Source organism: Prionailurus viverrinus, chromosome B2, assembly GCF_022837055.1.
Source record: "Prionailurus viverrinus isolate Anna chromosome B2, UM_Priviv_1.0, whole genome shotgun sequence".
Lineage (NCBI taxonomy): Eukaryota > Metazoa > Chordata > Mammalia > Carnivora > Felidae > Prionailurus > Prionailurus viverrinus.
In genome coordinates, this window is record NC_062565.1 from 2,195,644 (window position 1) to 2,213,402 (window position 17,759).

At 39.2% G+C, this 17,759-nt stretch overlaps 1 protein-coding gene across 1 annotated transcript; it reads left to right on the top strand.

Moving 5' to 3' along the window:
* The first annotated feature begins 14,691 nt into the window (after positions 1 to 14,691).
* On the top strand, positions 14,692 to 15,630 carry LOC125165923 (putative olfactory receptor 2B8). The gene has a single exon (XM_047859418.1). The coding sequence runs from the start codon at positions 14,692 to 14,694 to the stop codon at positions 15,628 to 15,630; it is 939 nt and encodes a 312-aa protein (XP_047715374.1).
* Positions 15,631 to 17,759: the final 2,129 nt, after the last annotated feature.

Sequence of the window (17,759 nt, forward strand, 5' to 3'; positions counted from 1 at the left end):
TCTACCTATATCTATATCTATATATACCTATATCTAGAAGAGATACAGATAGATATCTTCTAAGAAGAAGAGGTATAGATATATAGATATCTATATCTTTAACTATATATATCTATATATCTTCTTTTTTTCTATTCATTTTTTAATTTAAATTCTAATTAGTTAACATACAATGCTATATTGATTTTAGGGGTAGAATTCGGTGATTCATCATTTACATACACACCCAGTTCTCATCACAACAAGTACACCCCCAATGCCCATCATCCATCTAGCCCATCTCACACCCACATTCCCTCTCAGTTTGTTCTCATGTTTAAGTCTCTTATGATTTGTTGCCCTCTCTCTTTTAACCCCCTCCCATATGTTCATCTGTTCTGATTCTTTAAAAAATTTTTTTTCAACGTTTATTTATTTTTGGGACAGAGAGAGACAGAGCATGAATGGGGGAGGGGCAGAGAGAGAGGGAGACACAGAATCGGAAACAGGCTCCAGGCTCTGAGTCATCAGCCCAGAGCCCGACGCAGGGCCCGAACTCACGGACCGCGAGATCGTGACCTGGCTGAAGTCGGACGCTTAACCGACTGCGCCACCCAGGCGCCCCTCATCTGTTCTGATTCTTAAATTCCACATATGAGTGAAATCATGTGATATTTGTCTTTTTATGACTGACCAATTTTACTTAGCACACTCTAGCTCCTTTCATGTGGTTGAAAATGGCAAGATTCCTATATTTTTGATGGGCAAGTAATATTCCATTGTATATATATACACCACTTCTTATCCATTCATCAGTTAACGGACACTTAGGCTCTCTCCATAATTTGGCTATTGTTGATAATGCTACCATAAACGTGTGGGTATATGTACCCCTTCAAATCTGTATTTTTGTATTCCATGGGTAAATAACTAGTAGTGTAATTGCTGGGTCATAGGGTAGTTCTATTTTTACATTTTTGAGGAACTGCCATACTGTTCTCTAGAGTGGCTATACCAGTTTGCATTTTCACTAACAGTATAAGAGGGTTCCCTTTTATATATATTCTCACTAACATCTGTTGTTTTCTGAGTGTTGTTATTTTTAGCCATTCTGACACGTGTGAGGTGGTATCTCATTGTGGTTTTGTTTTGTATTTCACTGATGATGAGTGATGTTGAGCATATTTTCATGTGTCTGTTAGCCATCTGGATGTCTCGTTTGGAGAAATGCCTGTTCATGTCTTCTGCCCATTTCTTATGTGGATTATTTACCTTTAAGGTGTTGAGTTTGATAGGTTCTTTTTAGATTTTGGAACTAGCTTTTTATCCAATATATCATTTGCAAACATCTCCTATTCTGTAGGCTGCCTTTTAGTTTTGTATGCAAAGGATGTTTATGTTGAAGAAGTCCCATTTTGGCTTTTGTGTCCCTTGCCTTTGGAGACATGTCTAGTAGGAAGTTGCGATGGCCAAGGGCAAAGAGGTTGTTGCCTGTGTTCTCCTCTACGATTTTGATAGTGTCTTGTCTCACATTTAGGTATTTCATCCATTTTGAATATATTTTTGTGTATGGTGTAAGAAAGTGGTCCAGTTTCATTCTTCTGTATGCCACTTCTGTATGCCAGTTTTCCCAACACCACTGGTTAAAGATATTGTGTTTTTTCCTTTGGATACTTTTTCCTGCTTTGTTGAGGATTACTCGGCCATATGTTGGGGATCCATTTCTGGGTTCTCTATTCTGTTCCGTTGATCTATGTGTCAGTTTTGTGCCAGTATTATACTATCTGGATGATTACTGGTTTGTCATAGTACTTCAAGTCTGGAATTGTGATGACTCCAGCTTTGATTTCTTTTTCAACATTACTTTGACTATTCAGGGTCTTTGTGGTTTCAAACAAATTTTGGAATGAATTGTTCTAGCTCCGTGAAAAATTCTGGTATTATTTTGATAGGGACTGCAATGAATGTGTGGGTTGCTATCAAAATTTTAACCACATATGTTCTTCCAACCCATGAGCATGTAATGTTTTCATTTAAAAAATTTTTTTCAAGTGTTTATTTATTTGTGAGAGAAGGAGAGAGAGAGTGTGAGTGGGGCAGGAGCAGAGAGAGAGAGAGGGAGATGCAGAATTTGAAGCAAGCTCCAGGCTCCAAGCTGTCAGTGCAGAGCCCAATGTGAGGCTGAAACTCACGAATCATGAGTTCATGACTTGGGGCAATGTTGGATGCTTAATCAACTGATCCACCCAGGTGCATGATGAGAATGGATGTTTTTCTAATTCTTTGTGTCTTCTTCAATTTATTCATAAGTGCTCTATAATTTTTAGCATGTGATCTTTTACCTCTTTGGTTATGTTTGTTCCTGTTTCTTACGTTTTTTTGGTATAATTATAAGTTAAATGAATTCATTGATTTCCCCTTCTGCTGTTTCATTATTGGTGTATAGAAATGAAACTGATTCCTGTATGTTGATTTTATATCTTGCGACTTTGCCGAATTCATGAATCAGTCCTAACAGTTTTTTGGTAGATTCTTTTGAGTTTTCCATGTAAAGTATCATGTCATCTGTGAAGAGTGAGAGTTTGACTTATTCTTTGCCAATGTGTATACTTTTTATTTCTTTCTGCTGTCTGATTGCTGAGGCTAGGAGTTCCAGTACTATGGAAAAGAATAGTGATGAGAGTGGACATCCCTGTGGTGTTCCTGATCAGGGGGAAATCTATGTTTGTCCCCCTTGAGGATGATATTAGCTGTGGGTCTTTCATATATGGCTTTTATGATGTTGAGGTATGTTCCTTCTATCCTGATTTTCTTGAGTGTTTTAATCAAGAAAGGATGCTGTGTTTTGTCAAATGCTTTTTCTGCATCGATTGACAGGATCATATGGTTCTTATCTTTTCTTTTATTAATGTGATGTATCTCATTGATTGATTTGCAAATATTGAACCAGCCCTGCAGCCCAGGAGTGAATTCCACTTGATCATGGTGAATAATTCTTTTTATATGCTGTTGAATTTGATTTGCCAGTATCTTGTTGAGAATTTTTGCATCCATATTCATCAGGGATTTGGCCTGTGGTTCTCCTTTCCTGCTGGGTCTCTGTCTGATTTGGGAATCAAAGTATTGCTGGCTTCTTAGTACGAGTCTTGAAATTTTCCTTCCCTTTCTATTTTTTGGAACAGCTTGAGAAGGATAGGTTTATCTCTGCTTTAGATGTATGGTAGAATTCCCCAGGGAAGCCATCTGGTCCTGGACTCTTATTTGTTGGGAGATTTTTGATAACTGATTCAATTTCTTCGCTGGTTATGGGTCTGTTCAAAATTTCTATTTCTTCCCGTTTGAGTTTTGGAAGTGTGTGGGTGTTTAGGAATTTGTCCATTTCTTCCAGGTTGTCCAGTGTGTTGGCATAAAATTTTTCATAGTATTCCCTTATAATTGCTTGTATTTCTGAGCGATTGGATACAATAATTACATTTTCATTCATGATTTTATCTATTTGTGTCATCTCCCTTTTCTTTTTGAGAATCCTGGCTAGAGTTTTATCCATTTTGTTTATTTTTTCAAAAAACCAACTCTTGGTTTCATTGATCTGCTCTACTTTTTTTTTTTTTTAGATTCTATATTGTTTATTTCTGCTCTGTTCTTTATTATTTCTCTTCTTCTGCTAGGTTTGGGATGTCTTTGCTCCTCTGCCTCTAGTTCCTTTAAGTGTGCTGTTAGATTTTGTATTTGGGATTTTTCTTATTTCTTGAGATAGGTCTGGACTGCAATGTATCTTCCTCTCAGGACTGCCTTTGCTGCATCCCAAAGCGATTGGATTGTTGTATTTTCATTTTTATTGGTTTCCGTATATTTTTAAATTTCTTCTCTAATTGCCTGGTTGACCCATTCATTCTTTACTAGGGTGTTCTTTAACGTCTATACTTTGGAGGTTTTCCAGAATTTTTCCTGTGGTTGATTTCAAGTTTCATAGCATTGTGGTCTGAAAGTGTGCATGGTATGATCTCAATTCTTTTATACTTATTAAGTGATATTTTGCGACCCAGTATGTGAACTATCTTAGAGAATGTTCCATGTGCACTTGAGAAGAAAGTATATTCTGTTGCTTTGAGATGCAGAGTTCTAAATATATCTGTCAAGTCCATCTGATCAAGTGTATCATTCAGGGCCCTTGTTTCATTATTGATTCTCTGTCTAGATGATCAATCCATTGTTGTTAGTGGAGTGTTAAAGTCCCCTGCAATTACCACATTCTTATCAATAAGGTTGCTTATGTTTGTGATTAATTGTTTTGTATGTTGGTGGGCCCCTGTATTCGGCACATAGATATTTATAATTGGTAGCTCTTCCTGATGGAGAGAGCCTGTAATTATCATATAATGCCCTTCTTCATCCCTTGTCACAGCCTGTAATTTAAAGTCTAGCTTGTGTGATGTAAGTATGGCTACTCTAGCTTTCTTTTGACTTCCAGTAGCATGATATATAGTACTCTATCCTCTCACTTTCAATCTGACGGTGTCCTCAAGTTTAAAATGAGTCTCTTGTAGACAGCAAATAGATGGGCCTTGTTTTTTTCTTTAATCCATTTTGTATCCTATGACTTTTGGTTGGACATTTAGTCCATTTACAGTCAGTGTTATTTTTGAAAGATATGGGTTCAGAGTCATTGTGATGTCTGTATGTTTCATGCTTGTAGTGATGTGTCTGATACTTTGTGGTCCTTGCAACATTTCACTCACAAAGTCCCCCTTAGGATCTGTTGTAGGGCTGGTTTAGTGGTGATGAATTCCTTCGGTTTTTGCTTGTTTGAGAAAACCATCTCTCCTTCTATTCTGAATGACAGACTTGCTGGGTAAAGGATTCTTGGCTGCATAATTTTTCCATTCATCACATTGAAGGTTTCCTGCCGTTCCTTTCTGGCTGGTCAAGTTTCAGTAGCTAGGTCTGCTACTACCCTTATGTGTCTATCTTTGTATGGTAGGACGTGTTTATCCCTAGCTGCTTTCAGAATTCTCTTTATCCTTGTATTTTTGCCAGTTTCACTATGATATGTCATGCAGAAGATCGATTCAAGTTACATATGAAGGGAGTTCTCTGTGCCTCTTGGATTTTAATACCCGTTTCCTTCCTTAGATAGTGGAAGTTCTCAGCAATGATTTGTTCAAGTATACCTTTAGCCCCTTTGTCTCTCTCTTCTTCTTCTGGAATTCCTATGATATGGATATTGTTCCGTTTTACTGCATCACTTAATTCTCTAATTCTCCCCTTGTACTCTTGGAGTTTTTTATTTCTTTTTCTCAGCTTCCTCTTTTTCCATAATTTTGCCTTCTAATTCACCTATTCTCCCCTCTGCCTCTTGAATCTGTGCTGTAGTTGACTCCATTTTATTTTGCACCTCGTTTATAGCATTTTTTAATTCCTCATGACTATTTTTTGTCCCTTGGTCTATGTAGCAATAGATTCTCTGCTGTCCTCTATGCTGTTTTCAAGCCCAGGGATTAATTTTGTGACTATTATTCTAAATTCTTTGCTTTTAATTTTTTAAAATGTTTTTATTTATTTTAGAGGCAGAGAGACACAGTGTATGATCAGGGAGGGGCAGAGAGAGAGGGAGACACAGAATCTGAAGCAGGTTCCAGGCTCTGAGCTGTCAGCACAGAGCCCGATGAGGGGCTCACAGTCACAGACTGCGAGATCATGACCTGAAGTCGGACGCTCAACCGACTGAGCCATCCAGGTGAGATCATGACCTGAAGTCGGATGCTCAACCGAGTGAGCCATCCAGGCGCCCCTATTATTCTAAATTCTTATTCCTTTGTAATGCTTAAATTGGTTTTGATCAATTTGTTAGCTGTTGCTACACCCTGGAGTTTCTTTTGAGGAGAATTCTTCCATTTCATCATTTTGGCTAGTTTTTTTTGTCCTTTATGTGTTTTAAAAGCTTGTTGTGTGCTCCGCACCTGTGAGCACTGCTCTATTAAAGGAGGGCCATACATTGTCCAGGGCCTGGCCCTTCAGGAGGTGTTTCTTCAGAGATTGTTACTTGCTCTGTGTTGTTGTGACTTTTGTTATTTTATTACCCTGCTTGTAGTGAGATATATATATATATATATATATATATATATATATATACATATAGATATATATGTATATATATATATATTTTTAATATATGAAATTAGTTGTCAAATTTGTTTCCATACAACACCCAGTGCTCATCCCAAATGTTGTAGTGATATTTTGGATCCTCCACAAGGTGTGCTCTGATTTGTTCCCTGGAGTAGCTCTGTAAAGGAAAACAGGTAGACAAAACGGGGACAAAAACACTCAAACACATAAAGAAATAATACAAATAAACAAATGAACAAAAACAAAAAACTAAACACTAAAAAAAAAAAACCACCCGAACACTGACTACATGTACAGAAGGGGTAGAGGTGATGCTGATGGAAGAGCAGATACAAAGATAGGAATGACAGGAGGAGGGGGAACAAGAAAAAATAAACATTGACTAGGCAGAGAGACTAAAAGGCTTAATGCAGAGAGATAAAGGAAAATAAAGAAGGAAGTGGGAAAAATGAAATGAAGAGTACCCAGCAGAGAACCTCTACGGCTTGGTTATTCCAGAGAGAGAGAAAGGAGTGTGAAGAAGGAGGTGTAGAACATGTATCAAGACAATGGATTAAATATGTCTGTTTAGAGAAACCAGTAACCAGAGTAACCAGCTGAGGGGAGGGAAGAGATAAGGAGGAGAAATGGGGGGAAGAATATATGTATATATCCAGAATTGACCTAGAGTGAATCTGGGCAATGGTGCTGCGCTTGTGGGGATTAGGTGTCCACAGGGTCTGTGCGCTCTGGTGGACAGACAGTTACCCAGTGCAAAGGGGCATGGTTTGGGGCAACTGGACCCACCTCCACTATGGGCCCAAGGAGTGGTGCCTGAGTCCATGCCTTAGTGGTGTTGTTGGTGGTGGGGGGGAATGGTGCTCCCCCAGTCTCTTCTCCATGGAGCCAGACCTGGTGGACTCTGTTTGAGTCACCCTCGCTGTGCTGCGGGCGCACAGGATTCAAAGTCCTGCTTTGTGCACTCTGGCACTGGGGGAGCACCTCTCAGTGTGGCCGATTTGTGGCCCCAGCTGGCTTTGTCTGTGCTGCCCGCACTTCAGGGAGGACCGCCTTCTTCTACTGGTGACTGAGCCGCCCCCATCGCCGCTGAGCCCCGGGGGGGTGGCAGACACAGGCTGACACAGGCAGGCTTGTCTTTTCCCACAGTACTCCAGGGAGACGGCTGCCTTTTCCTTTTCTTTCTCTTCTCCAGATGCAGTCCTACACTTCCCTGGCCACTCTTTCTTTTCCTTTTGTCTCTCTGCAGAAGGGGGTCCCTCCCCTCCGTACCCACTTGGCCTTTTTTTTTAATCTCCTCTTGTTCACAGCCACCCACCCATCTTTTCTCCAGCTTTCCCATTTTCTTCCTGGTAGATTCAGCCTCTTTTCCTCCCAGGTTCTGGTGTTCAAAGTCCTTTGCCCTCTACACTTTGTTTGAGAGATTCAGGACGTATGGATCCCCCTACTTCTCTGCCATGTTGCAGATCTTGTAGTTTGTGAGTTTCTAGGAGTTTGCCAATATCTTCCAGATGGCCAGTTTGTTGGAAAATCGTTTTTCATAGTATTCTCTTAAAATTGTTTGTATTTCTACAAAGCTGGTTATGATCTCTCCTCTTTTATTCATGGTTTATATATTTGTTTTCTGTCTCTTCTTTCTGATAAGTCTGGCTAGAGGTTTATCAATTTTGTTTATTCTTCCAAAGAACCAGCTCTTAATTTCAATGAACTGGTCTACTGTGTTTTTTATTTCTATATCATTTATTTCTGATCTAATGTTTACTATATCCCTTCTTCTGCTTGCCTTAGGCTTCATGCAGTTCCTTTGCTAGCTTCTTTAGGTGAAAGGTTAGATTATGTATTTGGGGCCTTTCTTCCTGTTGAGTGTGGCCTGGGAACAGGCAGGTCTGTCATTCTCTCCCTCCTCAGGACATCCAGAATGTCAGTTCTCCCCATAACCATCAGGATGGGATCTACCTGGTATGTGAATACCTGAGAACATCCAAGTCCAAGAATGTTTTTAGCAGGAGGTAGTTTATCTCCTTAGGCAGAACATGATGAATGAAACTGGAAGTTATGGATCTTTGAGAAATGGCCACAAAGTACCCATCAATTTTCTTCCATTTTTCTTATTGAGTATTTGTAAGTCTCCTGATAAACTCAAAATCAATTTGAGCTTAAATGCAAATACTAGCTGAATTTAAGTAAACCATGTACACATATTAACAATGCAGGTAATTTTTTAAATTATTTGAGGACACCATTAAAACCAATGGTTATAAAATGTACAGTGTTTTACAGGATTTGAGTTTCCACACCCCACCACATTAGATGTTTGATAGAACTTGGTCGCCCTTTTTTATATTGATGGTAAAGATTAGAATGTGCCTAATTATTAGCTCTGTGATCCTGTATAATTGGTTATGAATGAAATGAAATGAAAAATGTGTTTACATATTTACATTTAAAATTAAGCAAGTGAACGGATTCTTCCTTGCATATTTATGTGTACATATTTTGGGCAGTTGTGAGGAAAAGATCTTAAGTGTATTGTAAAATATGTAGGTCATTCACAGATGGGAGCTAAGTTAGCTGGGGAGGTCTAGGGAGTTACTTGTCCTCTGTGAGATATGTGAACTAATAGAAGAGACAGATTAGGTCTCCTCTGGCATTGTTTTCCAGTGTCATGTCCCTGAGGATTGCCATGTCTGGGCAGCTCAGTGACGTGGGCTTATTAAGAGTATGGGGCATCCGTTCCCCAGAGATGTCATCAGGGGAAGGGACTTGATTATCTGTGCCAGGACAGCCAGATTTCAGAATCAAGGCACCCTCTCACATGCTTGTAAGGGTCTCAAGTCGCACAGACAGGTCATCGTATTCGGGACACCATACTTCGACTCTGTGACTGCTTTCATCCTCTACCTCTGAGAGGCAAAGCTCAGATCTCTGGTGCCACATGAAGACCTGTGAAGTCTTCCTGAGAAGGTGTCCTTTTTCTTAAGAAAAAGTTATGGAGAAGCCAGTGCTGGTACAGTCAACCTTTGCATTTACTGCAGACACTGATTCTTCATGTCCATGTTCCAATCTCCAGAACTGTATGTAGGAAGTAACTTGGAGTGGAGTTAGGGAAATAGCTTTGAATCTACAGGGAAGATGAATAAAGGTGAGTGTAATATAACTTCATCGCTGCGTTGCTGTAGGAATCGACAAGTTAATTTCCAGTTGCAATTGCTCTTGAAACAAAAAAAAAAGCTAAATGGTTTGCATATGGTCAATTGTCTAATGCAACAGACTGTGGAAGTTCACAAAATTTAAGAACTAAATGTAATTGTTCATTATCGAGGCCACCAAGTCATTCCTAGACATTTGATTCTATTGTAGTACATGCATCGCCCCACTCTGTGCACATGTGGAAAATATTCAGATATGCATGTTTAGTGGGAATAACATTTGCCTTTAGAAATAGATTAGTAGAGAATCTATATGTGTAAAACTATCAGATGGTATGCCTCCATGCTTTCCCTTTGTTCCATATTGTCTGTGAAATTAGATAATATTTCCTCTCTATGCTAAAATCATATCAATATTTATTAATTTAAATGTTTATTTTCTCCCTTATCAGTTACCAATGTATGTAAAATAGGTATGGGATTTTTAACTGCTATGTTGAAAATTACATCAGGGAAGTTCCATTTGGTGTATATTCTGTCCATGCATCTTTATCTTGATTTTATGGTTAAGAAGAAAGTTGATCCTTCAAGTGCATATAAGTAACCAAATGATGAGGGAAAATGTAGTAAAAAACCTGAATGTTTTACCTGACACAGTGTGTTGTGTCTGTGTGGGGGGGCATGTGTGTTTCTGTGTGTGTGGTTGCACTTAGGTGATGTGTATATCACACGAGTTTACATCCTTCTATCTTTGCACACGATCATGAACGGACTCTCGTATGAACGCTGTTGGTGACCTGCCCACATGCTCTTTACCTGCTGGGGCTCCAATCGAAACCCTAGTTGGTATGAGTGTGGGCTCCACGGTTCACAGTCATTCCCTTTGTGACAGAATTGCCCTCAGCTGAAAGGTAGCCACATTGCCAGGCGGTCTGGGGAATCTGGTGGGGGCAGCTCACAGCCAGTGACAGACTTATGGGGTGTACAAAAGGTGCCAATGCCAAGGCAGGCCTGAATCTGATGCAATCCATGCTCCAGAGTCATGCTGTCCAATTCAGTAGTAAGTACCCACAGGAAGCTATTTAAATTTAAATTTATTAAAATTACATAAAGTGTACCATTCAGTTTCTTAGCAAGATATTTTATTTTTATGTATTTAGTTAAATAATTTTTAAAATGTTTATTCTTGAGAGAGATAGAGAGAGAGAGGGAGAGAGACAGACAGACAAGAGTATATGCAGGGGAGGGACAGAGAGGAGATACAGAATCCAAAGCAGGCTCCATTCTCTAAGCTGTCAACACTGAGCCCGACGTGGCACTCTAACCCACAAATCATGAGATCATGCCATGAGCCAAAGTTGGATGCTTCACCGACTAAGCTACCCAGGCACCATGATTTCTTAGACAGGACATTTAAAATGCTCAGGTATGACAGGTAGAGAGTGGGCTTAGTATTGGACAGTGAAGACAGAATTTCTACCATCACAGATGGATGCTTATACTGTAGAGTCCTGTCCAGCTTCTCATGGGATTAGACTCCTGCTCTGTTTCACTGGAGACCACATCCTTGCTTAGCAACATTCTCTGCTGTTTTCCTTCCCTCACCCCGTTTATCCCGAGAGCATTCCCTGAATAAACAACACGCCATGGAAGTCCTACTTCATCGTCTTCTTCCACAGAACCTGCCCTACAGCTCTGTCAGTGGTCATCACCTCTGTCATTTCCTATGTAGTGATGGTTGTATCCCCTCATTTGCTCATCCTCCCTCGTCATCGGGGGCCTGTTCTCATATGTCTGAGGTTAGCTCAGACCCATGGGACAGAAGCATCATGAAAGCAACAGTGATTCATTCATAGCATTGAGGCTGTGGAAATCTTGCCCGCACTTTTTCAGGATTCATTCAGAAACCAGATAGGGCAGCGTGTGTATGTCAAACATATCAGTGAATGTTATATGTTTGAAACACCTTAAATGGAGTCATTGTACTGAGGTCTTTTGTATTTAAACTGTGTAGTATGCATACTGAGCATCTGGTTTTGTGGACATTTGTATTCTTCCACCAAAACGTTTAGAGTTACATGTAGCATTGAACACTTAGGGTAATTGCTCTATTACCTTAGGTCTGTCAGTAGTAAGCATTTAACGTCTTTCATTTGATGCCTGTTTTCTTGTCATTGTAGATTGAGTTCTTGTGAGATGTTCTTTCAATTATATACTTTTTTTATGGTAATTATTATATAGAATGCCACTTTTTCATTTTGCAAAATCTGTTTTTAATGAATATTTTTTTTATCTCTTTCTATATATAACATATGTCCTTTAAAAGTATTTTTTGTGTGCAAAGTAATAATTTATGTGTAAGTTTTAGAACTGGATTTCCTGTATCAGATTATTTCATGAGAGCTGCATTCTACATTCTGCATGTAGGTAATATATATAAATATAAATATATATTTATAATATAAATTAATATAAATATATTAAAACCCATCCATACACATATAATATGGTAAAGCAGCAAGAAATTTGTACAAGTTCATTTCACCACCTCTTTATGTTTTCTCAACTGTCTTCATAGTCCTTATCCATATGGACTATTAAAATATATCATTATTTTATTCTAATGGTTCAGTATGATATTGGTATTTTGTTTGGATAAGTTAGCATTTTCTGTTTGCTCTCCTTCATTTTCATGAGTGTTTCCTTTGTCAGGCAATTTAAATAGTTTGCCAGCTGGGCTCTTGGTGGCTAAGTTGGTTAAGCCTCTGACACTTGATTTTGGCTCGGGTAATGGTCTCAGAGGTGTGAGGTTGGGCTCTGTGCTGACAGTGAGGAACTTGCTTGGGAATTTCTCTCTGGGTCTCTCCTCTCTCCCTCTCCATCTCACTCTGTCCCTCCCCTGCTTGTGCTCACTCTCTCTCACACAAAATAATAAATAGACTGAAAAAATTAAAGCAATAAAAATGTGTCAGCAATGTGTTTCAGATGGATGTGTGTGTATTTGTGCATGTGTGCATGAGAACGAACCATGGTTTGTTTTTATTTGCTCTTCTGAGAAGGTGTTAAGGAGGGGATATTCCCTGTTGTTGCACATTTAGACTGTGCCTGATACCTTTGTAATTAATTCTATTAAGAAATTGTTAGTGCATAGATTTTGTTTTCTGGATACCACTGGTCACATCTTCATAGGAAATCAAAGGAGTTCTAAAACAGTGTGAATTACCACATTCTTTATTCCATTGCTATCAACATTTATTTTATGCCAGTTTTGTACCCGTTTCTTTCACACACTGGTTTGAAAGAAACTTGCGTCATATTTTAAAACTCTTGGAAGAGTTAAAAATGTGCTGGATGGCTACCCTTCGTGATATGAAAGAACTGAAATACTCGTGTCCTGATGACTCTTTCGTTGGTATGTTACTATGCTCATTCAGTACTGCGCAGTTGGGTGGAAAAGGTCATCAGACGAGCCTTAGAGCCTTAGAGCTGGCATTATGTTTGATCTAGTGTGACTGTCTCTGCAGGCTACCTTCCAGAATGGTGATCATTCATATAATATAGATGGGTGTGGGAGATTTTGTATAATACCAATATATCCTTTCCTTTAGGCCTTTCCTTGTACTAAGTTAAGGTTAGCATTATAGCTCTTTGACTTGTCATGGCTTTGAGAATATATCTGTGTGTATCTCTATATATTTACCCAAGTAATTATTTTATCCTAGGCAATGATGCAAAGCATTACACTTTGTACATAAGTTACCCATTTGGATAATACTTTAAAACGTTGTGACTAGAATGGTGATATGGAGTAACCCTACCTCTTTGAGGAATTTTATGAAGGTTGGTGTAATTACTCTAATGGAGTAATGTGTGAAACACAAATCTGCAGAAGGAAGAATTGAGTGTTGGCCCCTGGATTTTAAAGTTCTGATTCCAAAGGACTCTGCACAGCTGATGAATTTTCAGAGTTCCTGTTAAATTGGCATGGTAATTGTAAGCATCTTTGGGGTTAACGTTAAGCACTGTTTGAATGGTGTTGTTCTCAGGTTTTCTCTCATTGTTTGTTTTACTTCCACACACACACAAAGAAACCTGATATTTGTTTGTATGCAGAACTAGCAGCGATGTGTTGAATGTAACTGAATTCTTTGTAGAAATATATTCCAGGGCATAAATTCCTATAACTGAATTTATTTTTGAGATCATGTTGTATCATGACCTGTGCCATGCGTAGTGTGTGTATTCCAGCTGTGTGCAATTATGAGATACATATGAAAAACAATGAATCTGGGGTGCCTGGGTGGCTCAGCCGGTGAAGGGTCTGACGTCGGCTCTGGCCAAGATCTCACTGTTTGCGAGTTCAAGCTCCATGTTGGGCTCTGTGCTGACAGCTAGGAGCCTGGAGCCTGGTTCAGTTCTGTGTCTTCTTCTCTCCCCCATTTCCCCACTTGCACTCTGCCTTTGTCTCTCTCTCAAAGATAAATAAACATTAGAAAAAGTTTTAAAAATGCTGACTATCACTCTGTGTGCACCACTTTCCTATTCTTTCTGATTTCCCTCCCTCTTTTCCCTTATCCCGATTTTCTCGAAGTGCACACATATTTTTCATTTATTTTATTGATTTTAAATTCTCTTTTTTATTTTTTTGAATTTACATCCATATTAGTTAGCATATAGTGCAATAATGATTTCAGGAGTACATTCCTTAATACCTCTTACCCATGTAGCCCATCTTCCCTCCACAACCCCTCCAGCAACCCTCAGTTTGTTCTCCATATTTATGAGTGCCTTCTGTTTTGTCCCCCTCCCTGTTTGTATATTATTTTTACTTCCCTTCCCTTATGTTCATCTGTTTTGTCTCTTAAAGTCCTCATATGAGTGAATTCATATGATTTTTGTCTTTCTCTGACTGACTAATTTCACTTAGCATAATACCCCCCAGTTCCATCCATGTAGTTGCAAATGGCACGATTTCATTCTTTTTTGATTGCTGAGTAATACTCCATTGTATGTTTATACCACATCTTCTTTATCCATTCATCCATTGGTGGACATTTGGGCTCTTTCCATACTTTGGCCATTGTTGATAGTGCTGCTATAAACACGGGTGTGCACACACATATTTTATACTACTTTCAGCCTACTAGGCTGAGACTGAAAGACATTTTGTACCTATGACTGATGCAGACACAGGTCCATTATTTGATTTTTCTTACATTAAATATTATGATTTTCTTTTCTGATAATATAGAATTAATTAATATGAACGATGGCAATTTCATGAGTCCATAATTTATTCAAAGAGTTACTTATACAGTCCCATGCCCTGTCTTATAACATGCTATATTCACATCCTGCCAACATTTTATTGCTTTGAAGATTGCTTTTAAAAATTGCTAAATGCTTGGTCTTGACAGGAAACATGTGATAAGAAAGAATGGACCAGAAAAATGGAAGTTCTTTCACTGGCTTTATCCTGCTGGGTTTCTCTGACCGGCCTCAGCTGGAGCGAGTCCTCTTTGTGGTTCTTCTCATCTTCTATCTGCTCACCCTCCTGGGAAACACAAGCATCATTGCATTGTCCCGCCTGGACCCACACCTGCAGACTCCCATGTACTTTTTCCTGTCCAACCTAAGCTTTCTGGACCTGTGTTACACGACCAGCATTGTTCCTCAGCTGCTGGTTCATCTCAGGAGAGAAGACAAGTCTATCTCTTTCGGTGGCTGTGTAGCTCAGATGTTCGTTGCTCTAGGGTTGGGATGCACAGAATGCATTCTGTTAGGGGTGATGGCATTTGACCGCTATGCAGCCGTCTGCAGGCCCCTGCACTACACAGTGATCATGCACCCCCGTCTCTGCGCCCTGATGGCTTCTGCATCATGGTTCCTTGGTTTTGCTACCTCCTCATTGCAGACAGTGCTCACCTTCCTTGTACCACTCTGTGGGAGAAATAAAATAGACCACTTCCTTTGTGAGATGCCCCCACTGCTCAAACTTGCCTGTGTTGACACCACTGTGTATGAGTCTGAGCTCTTGTTTGTCGGTGTGATCATTCTCTTCATACCTGTGGCATTAATCACGTTCTCCTATGGTCATGTTGTCAGGGTAGTGCTAAGAATAAAGTCAGCTGCAGGACAGAGGAAAGTGTTTGGGACATGTGGGTCCCACCTCACAGTGGTCTCCCTGTTCTATGGCACGGCGATCTATGCTTACCTCCAGCCCAGCAACAACTACTCCCAGGATCAGGGCAAGTTTGTTTCTCTCTTCTACACCATCGTCACCCCCATGGTCAACCCCTTCATATATACCCTGCGGAACAAGGATGTGACTGGAGCAATGAAGAAGGTGCTCTGTAGGGGCTATGACTCCAGATGACTCGGTACGGAAGACCCTGTGATGGAACACTTTGAATGTCAGAGCCCCTAAGATTTTGTGTCTGCACGTGTCATCCAACGTTTCCGCTGATGACTCATGAGAATTACCTTACTTCATTGTTTTAAGCAACGAGGGTTCAAACTCTGAATTCATGGATTCAACAGTGCAAGAGAGTTCCCATTTCTAAATATCCTTGACAACACCTGTTGTTTCTTGTGTTGTTGATTTTAGCTATTCTCACATGGATGAAGTAACATATCATTGCATTTTCGGTTTGTATTTACCTGATGATCAGTGATGTTGAGCATGTTTTGACATGTTTTTTTGTCATCATGTTGTCTTCTTTGGAGAATGTCTATTCATGTATTCTGGCCATTTTTAATTGGATCATTTGTATTTTGGGCATTGTATGTATAAGACCTTTATAAATTACGATATAAACCCTTTATAGGTTATGTCATTTGTCAATATCTTCTCCCATTCAGTAGTTTTCTTTTAACTTTGAAACACAAGTAAGTTTGAAATATTTTTCAAATGATTTTATTCTAGTTTTTTTAATTAAGTGTTTTTACTTATTCATCTTTATCATAAATATTATTTCTTTTTAAAATAAATGTATTTATTTCAATTCAAGTTAGTTAACAGATAGTGTTGTATTGGTTTCAGGAGTAAAACCCAGTGATTCATCACTTACATATGAAGCCATGTACTCTTCCCAAGAAGTGCCCTCCTAATACCCATCACACATTTAGCCCATGCCCCCACTCCTCTCTCCTCCAGCAACCCTCAGTTTGTTGTTTGTATGTAAGAGTCTCCCCTCATATGCCTCCTTCTGTTTTTCTTTTTTGTCCTTCCCTTCTCCTCAGTTAATCCATTACATGTCTTAAATTCCACATATAAGTGAAATCATGATATTTGTCTTTCTCTGATCGATTTATTTCACTCAGCAAAATACAGTCTAGTTCTATCTATGTCGCTGCAAATGGCAAGATTTCATTATTTTTGACTGCTGAGTAATACTCCATCGCATATATTTACCAGTTCTTCTTTATCCATTCATCCGTCAATGGACAGTTGGTCTCTTTCCATAATTTGGCTATTGTCGATAGCACTGCTGTTGTGCAGTGAGGTGTATGTGCCCTTTTAAACAACACACCTGTATCCCTTGGATGAACACCTACTAGTGCAATTGCTCGGTCATAAGGTAGTTCTATTTTTAATTTTTTGAGGAACCCACATAGTGTTTTCCAGAGTGGCTGCACCAGTTTGCATTCCCAGCAATAGTACAAAAGATCCTCTTTCTCTGCATCCTTGCCAACATCTGTCGTTGCCTGAGTTGTTAATGTTAGCCATTCTGACAGGTGTGAGGTGATATCTCATTGTGGTTTTGATTTGTATTTCCCTGATGATAAGTGATTTTGAACATTTTTTCATGTGTTTGTTAGCCACCTGGATGTCTTCTTTGGACAAGTGTGTATTCATGTGTTTTGCCCATTTCTTCACTGGATTATTCATTTTTCGAGTTTGATAAGGTCTTTATAGATTTTGCATACTAACCCTTTATCTGATATATCATTTGGAAATATCTTCTCCCATTCCTTAGGTTGCTTTTATTTGCTGATTGTTTCCTTCACTGTGCAGAAGCTTTGTATTTTGATAAGGTCCCAACAGTTCATTTTTCTTTCTGTTTCCCTTGCCTCTGCAGATGTGTTGAGTGAGAAAGTTGCTGCTTCCCAGGTCAAAGAGGTTTTTGCCTGCTTTCTGCTCTAGTATTTTGATGGCTTCCTGTCTTACATTTTGGTCTTTCTTCCATTTTGAGTTTATTTTTGTGTATGGTGAAGGAAAGTGGTGAAGGTTCATTTTTCTGCATGTTGCTGTCTAGTTTTCCCAGCACCATTTGCTGAAGAGACTTTATTCCATTGGAAATTCTTTCCTGCTTTGTCAAAGATTGGTTGGCCATACATTTGTGGGTCCATTTCTGGGTTCTCTTATTGTGGAGAACACTCAGTTCCATTGATGTGAGTGTCTGTTTTTTGTGCCAATACCATACTGTCTTGATCATTACAGCTTTGTAACACATCTTATTTTTTCCCCTCAGAAATGCTTTGTGTGTGTTTATTCATTCCTCA

What these genes read in the sequence shown, in the direction of transcription:
- LOC125165923 (XM_047859418.1), top strand. Translation starts at nt 14,692, where the DNA reads ATGGACCAGAAAAATGGAAGTTCTTTCACTGGCTTTATCCTGCTGGGT.